This window comes from Etheostoma cragini, chromosome 3, assembly GCF_013103735.1.
Source record: "Etheostoma cragini isolate CJK2018 chromosome 3, CSU_Ecrag_1.0, whole genome shotgun sequence".
Lineage (NCBI taxonomy): Eukaryota > Metazoa > Chordata > Actinopteri > Perciformes > Percidae > Etheostoma > Etheostoma cragini.
The window spans coordinates 23,820,103-23,827,956 of NC_048409.1; the positions used below are offsets into that span (position 1 = coordinate 23,820,103).

Consider the following 7,854-nt stretch of genomic DNA (forward strand, 5'->3'; position numbering starts at 1 on the left):
GCTGTATATTTACAACCAGACCTTATGCAGCGATGTACGCTCCACCAGCTGGAATGGGGCGGGGTCGATCTTGCAGTTGTTGAAATTGACCTGCTCATCAAGCTGCTTCTCCTCCCACTCTGTAATCTGCAAAACACACAGAGGAGGAGAGAATTTATGGATGAGGGATAAACATCACTGAGGAATAGCGGGAGGTAGATGACTTGACTTGAAGGTTGACCCCCAGTGTTATACCCTGTTGTTTTGGCAAATCCAACATTTGTTTGATTGTCTGAATATAAAACCTGGAGTGACAGTGTGCAGAATAGATGCTGTTAAAAGAAGATGTCTTTATGCCTGGTGTCAGTCCCTAATCAGAAGGCAAAGGCATCAAATAATCCCATCCCACCTCCTGACAAATCACCTCCCTCTGATAGACAATCAGTGGACCGTGCACCACACTGAATGACTCTATAAATCATATGAGGCCTACAACGATCCAGTGTGGGGAACGAGTGAATGGGGAACAAGGAAGAGAGACGTAACGAGAAGCAATGACATGGCAGGTGTTTGAGAGGTGAACAATGAGTGATACAGAAGGACAAAAAAGAAGGGATAGCGGAAGTCAGTGTGAGGAATGTGCTGCTGACAGAGAGGAAATGAGAGGTTCTGTTGATGGAGGAATTATGAATGATGTCATATCCAAAAATATAAGACTCCAGGGTAATCGGCCCATCTGGGGATATTGTGGAATCTGAAAAGTCAGGTGTGTCAAGGTGTTATGTCAGGAACTGCCTAGCCAAGATTTAGGTTAGACAAATACAGATTTTTGAAGACTGATGTGCATACCAAGAATTAACTGTATTTGATTGAGAATATGTAGGATAAGATGGTCAAATTTATTTTTTCTGAATTGGCAACCAATCAAAAACCTGATACACCTTATTCCCCTGTGCTATAATACTCAATTGAAGAACTTTTCAAAATTAAAAAAACGGGGGCCATTATATTCTGACTTTTAGTCCGTAGCATGGAACAAGCTCCATCAAAACACTGGATGCTTCACTTCCCATAACACAACACAATAGGGCCCTTTGTTAGACTCTCCCTACAGGTAAACACCCACATTATAGAAAGTCAATTCAGCCGGTTTGTAATCCAGGCTTTCTGTTATAAATGTAGTCTCTAACCTTAATGATCTTTATGACATCATATGGATTAGGAGTTCTGGATTTGGAGGTTCTGGAGGAGCAAGGCTCCTCCAGAACCAAAGAAGACATTATCATCATATTATAACTGCTTTTACAGGATGAGTAGTACTCTCAGTGAAGGGAAAATGATCTTCTAAATCCGATGGAAGCACTAAACCCTTAAAATAAAGAAGTTATAAATACTGTCTTTCAATTAAAAATTATAAATAATGACGCAAATACATAAATGCAAACAAATTAATCTTAAATTTTCCACAATGTCACCGCTTGTTACAGTTCAGAAGAACACTGGGCAGGTTTCTTTTTTTCAGAGTTATTTTAGTACTTTACAGTGTAATGTTTAACTGTCAAAGAGTGGTTTTCTGATTGGCTGAGGGACTCTGACTAACTGCTGTACTTTAATTGATTGTAAGGTGTGCATGTGTTGTGTAACTGTCTGTCTGTCTTACCTCTCTTATGGTCATGTCATCCTCCACATCTACGTCGTCCTGTAGACCAGAAGCGACAGGAGAGCGGTAAGTACAGAAAACAAAGATATTCAGTGTACACTCCAAACACAGTAAAATGCAGAAACCAAAAGTGTACAACACAAATACAGAAGCAGTGAAGGCATGCTAAACAAATAGTAGATTAACAATAGTGTCCAGTTGGTTGTTATCTTAAACACTTATTTGTACTTTTCAACCGGCAACACTGCACACAGAAGGTGAAATGACATATGCAAAACACATAATCACCCATGCATCACATCAGTGGTGTGATACAGTGTCGTGAGACAGATGGACAAAAATGTGATGTGTGACTAAAGGAGTGACTACAGTACATGTAATGAGTGCGGGGGATGTGATGTATGAGATGTCAGAGCAGATGATCATTAAAATGACGGATCTGTGTCGCACTCAAGAGCTCGCAGCTCATAACTAGAGTCAAACTAGCAACCCTGTGCTTTTTAGAGAAGCACTGAATATATCGTAGAAAACTGGGAAATGGAAATTAACAATTGCGTGTGTGTCTGTGAGAACGTTACCGCAGGGTGTGTATTTAGCTCTGTGTGTGACGGGCTGTGAAATACGATTTCAAAGTGTTTAGTTGTATGCTTAAATACAGGTACTTTCTTTCTCAGGATTGATTGCAGGAGAACATGTATGTGTGTGGGAATTGGAAAGACATAGAAAGGCAAAATAACTGAGACCAGGGGCTGATGGGAGCCCTGAGCTCATTTATCGTCATCGCTGTGGTGGCCGACCTGTTGGTAACCCTAGCAACTGATGCCGCTGGCTAGAAAGAGGTGCCCTACCTTGTGACAATTCTGCTTGTCACAAGGGCACTCTGAATGTCACCAAGACACACTAGTGTTCCAGGGGTAAAATGTAAACTAATGACAAATGCAAAGATCAAATCTCTGTGTGTGTGTTTTCAGAAGAATGTGTTACTTTTAGATACAGAGAGAAAGAGAGAGACGTTGGACTTTGCATGCAAAATAGGTGCTTTCAGAGTGATTAGCTGCTCTATTAAGAGAGCAAATCTCTGCTTCTGGATACATGAGTTACGCAGTGTGTGGGTTTGTGTGTAAGGAAAGTTGGAGAGTAAACTTTGTGAGTCTGCATACAGCTGACAGTGAAATCAGAGCAACCCTGTGGGCATATTAAAATGGAATTTGAATGACCCTGTGTGTATGTGTGTGTGTAGATGCATGTGAGGGGCTTCAGCGTGCTGACAATAGGACGATAAAGCTGTGTTGCTTGCTACACTGTTTCAGTGACAAAGATTAGAAAAGTCTGTTGCTCTTCCTTTCCCTCCATCCAGTGAGCCAATCCCCCATCAGTGGCAACCATCCAAGACTAGGTCTCACACACACACACACACACACACACACACACACACACACACACACACACACACACACACACACACACACACACACACACACACACACACACACACACACACACACACACACACACACACACACACACACACACACACACACGGATTATGTCTTCTGCTAAAAAAAAAAGTATAATATAATGTAGAGAGTTTTATGATATTGGAAAAAGGAGCCGCCCCTCCAGGATACTCCCTTTTTTTCAGTCCACAGTAGATAGAGAGGGCAGTGGTAAAGCTTTCTTTAAACTTCCAATTTTGCTTAAGGGAAGGCTTAACATTGTTGTCTTCTAATCTAAATCCAAAAGCCTCTGCTTTAAAAGGGTCTGCTTAGAAATATTCGATTTTATGTAGCCCAGTTTGGAGGGACCATATCTGGAAATTCTACTTCCACCCTAATAAAATGGAAGTGAGCAGAATTGTATCAACAAAGTAGGATTGCTTCTTCCACAGTATTCCCAAGTGCTGACCACAGAAGACTTCTACGTCAACAAAAAAAAAGTAGATTACAGAACTCTGAGAGGTTGGTGTCAATATTCTTCAAAACTCCTGTGTGTAACCATACATTCTGCACGGGCTCCATTATCTTTTATGAATAGAATTGTATTTGTGTTGCCCAAAGCATTTTAAGGGGTACTATGCAGTTTTAGCTATTTCTTTGCTGTTTTCTTGCTTTTTAAAAGCAGGTTTCTCTAAAGAGCTCCCCATACAACTTTGGAATAGATGTTTGGCAGATCCTATGTTTACTTGTGTCTGACTCCTCACTTGGTCAGTTTGCCGTTTCCTATTTCTCTGTTTCTCCGACAACGCTTTTCTAGTTTTCTGCTTCTTTTTGCAGACTCAGCCATGACAACTGTGAAAAAAACTCGGAGCCCTCAAAGGTGGTTTGGCTAAGTGGTGGCTAGGTGCTAGGGGGAAGTGAGACAGCCACCATTCAACTCAAAAAAAGTCATATAACCATTACAATGATCCAAATCTGTTCAGTTAAGGTAAATTAAGCTAAAAAAAAAACTGCATAGTTTCCCTTTAAAAACAGCATTTAAAAACCTCAGAATGAACAGGTTTTTCCAAAACCCATGTCCTGGATACTCAGGATTTTCGACAAGCCTCATTGTTGACAATTTCTTCTTTGGTAAAAAGGCTTAGGCTATATTTTGGCACAGTGGTGCTTTGAGTTAAATACATCAGAATGTTAACATGGTCACAATGATAATACTCGTATGTCAAAGCAATAATCTTGAAGATTTTCATTTAAATAAATGTCTGTTATGTCACTATTTATCAAAAATGTAGTTAAGACAATGGGCCACTGATGAAACCCCTTGCATCTGCAGTATTGTAAATTGGGCAACATTCTCCGCAGTCTTGCCTTGATAGTGCTTGATGAAAGGCCAGAATCAAAGATTATACAATTTATCAACCAGGAACCAGGACTTTTCAACAGTTTTCAAGTTAAGGAAAAGCTAGGTCATCATCTTAATCATTAGGATACATTTTCTGGGAACCATGAGGATCTGTACAAACATGTGCCGATACATCAAGTTAACATTTTTGAAAAAGAAAAAAAAAGAAAAGAGTGTGATTTAATTTGCAAATTGACTTTTGTATCGGTATTATTCAGGCAAGAGGCAACACCATACTAATATGGGAACACATTAAGAAGCTAAATAGCATAAATAATAGTGGATCATCATAGCAGGTACAGTTAAAGCTGACTGGGAAAATTACTCTGGATCCACTTGAAATGGCTGAAGCCTTGAACAGATACTTTACAGACTCTGTAGAGGTTAGATGAACAAGTTCTAGTGGACTGTAAACTCCAAACTTCCAAACCCCAATTCTTTCTTAGAAACATCTCTGAGCACAACGTATTAAGGATAATTAACAGATTCCAAAGCCAAAGACTGATATGGCAGTATATAATGCTCAAGTCTCTATAGGATTCCTTAGCCCTACCCATTACAAATATCATCAACATCTCAATCTCTCAAGTGATTTTTCTGAAAGCATTGAAGACTTCTATTTTGTCAACAATTTTTAAAGCAAGAGATCCCCAGCTTGTTTGTAACTACAGACCTATTTGTATTCTGCCCGTTGTATCCAATGTGATTGGGAAGTGGGTGTCGAAGCTGATGGTCTTTTATTTGAACAGCAGGGACTTCACCTTGCATCCAAAGCAATTAGATTTTAGAACTCAACACTCAACAGAAACTGCTACCCTATACCTTCTGACTGTTTAAATGTTAAAACATTTAATACATGATAGATGGTAGACCATGATAGATGATTAGAAAGTCTTTCAATTCTGTGAATCATAGAATACATATTGATAAATTACTTTCTTCAAAATTCTCAAATGATACTATAACTAAGTGGATGGAATCACATTTAAAGGAAAGAACACTATTAATGAGCATTTTGAAACGAGCAAATGAAATTAATTAAATGAAATTCCAGTTATTAAAAAATATATATTGCTAATTTTAATAAATTATTGTGTCATAGCTGTGTGGGCAGTGTGCACAGATGAACGGTGTGGCTTTCCCTCCAGGATCACAACGCACAGTCAGACTGAGATCTGTGTTGTTTTCCGGCAGGTGTGAGCATACCTTGGCTGCTCCACTAGTGTAACGGAGGGAAGTCACACACTGTTAATCTGCACACATTGCCCAGACAAAGATGACACAGCAGGATGGAACTCGGCATAGTATCCCTTTAGATAACACAGATTATTTCAAACACAAATGGAATATTAATGATAAACTTTTATTGATCAGGCTCTGATGATCTACAGTGTCTGTTGGATGCAGCCTGTCTAGATATGTGTGAACTCTGAAGTTGACATAATTATCATTAGGACCCTAAACTGTCCCCTGAACAGCAGTTTAAATTGATGTAGTAATGACAAAAGACACTGTTAAGTTTATCCCTCATGTTTATGCTTAATGCATTCTCGGTTGTTTCTCTAACTGCTGCCTGCACCACACTGAATCGTGCATTAGGGAAACATTGCAACAATAATTAGTTATCACTCACGTGCAGGCAATTAACTGCTGGTTTCATTGCTGATGATGTTCCCTTTGCCTATTGCTTTCAAATTATATTACTGCCTTATCGGTGTATCTGATTAGATTGCAGAGACGTTAACACAATTGTGAAATATCATTAATGACTTTGTGCAAACTATAGTGGTGCGAGCAATAATGATGTGCTCTGAACTCTGTCTTAACAGCTTTGGGAAAAGTTGTGAAATGGTGGCTATTTAATCTTAATTATTGCACTGTGGCAGTGACCAACCCTATTGTTTTTGCAAACAAACCCGAGATCACTAGCTGCACCTGGGAAAGTTGAGAATATCTGAGTGAAAACCACCCACAGTTCTTTTTAATACTGTAAGTCCTTCCACTGATACTTTAAAAAAAATGCAATGAATTCTTCACCCTGAAATATTCTGAAATGAAGCAACAAATCAATTCAAAGAATGATCAGTATGTCACACATCTCCAGATAAGTTCACTCACTCTCCCTTGTGTCTCTTCTGTGTTGTCTAAAATGATTCAGGAAATGAAAACTTCATCCTGTCCACTGAATATTCCACATATCAGATAACGGAAGGACAATTTTAATGAAGTCAGTGTCTTTGTTCTACAACTTAGAAATTGCTTTCATTGAACCTACTCTGAAAGTGCTAGAACCACTTGACCCTATTGATTTTAATAATTAACTATCAAAATCCACCTTTATTGCTATATGGTTCTTGAACAAAAGTGTCCTATACGGTAAACTCATCTATTTTATGAATGAGGACTGTTTGAGTCAGAAATCATTACAACACTGAGGCCTTAAAATTACTTTATTAGCCAATTGTTCACCTCGTCATTACTAAATCTTGGGATGACTTGGCTTGTTTATGGGATAAAATGTTTGTTTCAAAATTGGTAGTATTCATGTAATTCAGAGTGTGAAACATCTAATTATGCTCACCTACTTTGGAAAATTAGTCTGAAGTTATTTGCATTACGTTTTGAAATTTAACGTATATTATTGTATGTATGTTATTTTTGTGAAATGTTATTTTAAATCTCAGTTGTTTACTTCATTATAAACAGCATTTTGATCAAGTTTTTGGTTACATGATACAGAAATATACCATTATCATGTCACTTTAAATGGGTTTAGCGGGCTAATGCTAGTTTTATCAGTTGATTCATAAATTCAATCTAAATTTAGTAAACAATGATGCTACAAATATGCTCATTTTGAACTTGCGAAAAGCTGATGCAAATCCAAAACATCATTCATTTCTTCCATTTTTATGCTGATGCCACTAAGATACAGTGCATGTCAAAAGTTTGGAAACACTTTCATTTTAGCTGTGTTCAGAACAATTCAAAGAAATACATTGTACTTTCTTCTAAACTGCACATTAGCTATTTATAATGTCCCTAAATTGTAATCAGATGGATGCCAACAACAGTGAATTGTGTGTAATTGGCCTCGCCAGACTAGGCTCCAGATGTGTTGGGACTTAGCTCATCATCTCCATACATCACTCTTGAATGTGAATCCTGCTAGTATTTTTCATAAGAAAGCTGAATAAACACGTCAAAACAGTTGATAAAAGATTGGCAAGGTAAAATCATTCCTCTTAAGCCATTCATTCTTTCTTCTTCACAAAAAACAGTCACCAAAGTTGTAACAGGCTCTAAGATCTGCTGCTCTCTCCCTAAATTCTCTATAACTGTTTTCGATTGTTGTCAAAGGTTGACAACTAACAATA

General features: G+C 38.2%; 1 protein-coding gene across 7 annotated transcripts in view; it reads right to left on the minus strand.

Moving 5' to 3' along the window:
* The window catches only part of LOC117941700 (chloride channel protein 2-like), a 140,595-nt gene that overhangs the window by 13,885 nt on the left and 118,856 nt on the right, over positions 1-7,854 (minus strand). For all 7 annotated transcript variants that reach the window (XM_034866710.1, XM_034866709.1, XM_034866716.1 and 4 more), the window contains 2 exons: positions 1,640-1,678; positions 22-126 (listed from right to left, as the gene is read on the minus strand). In XM_034866710.1, coding sequence (XP_034722601.1) covers positions 22-126; positions 1,640-1,678 — 144 coding nt within the window. The remainder of the gene's footprint in view (positions 1-21; positions 127-1,639; positions 1,679-7,854) is intronic.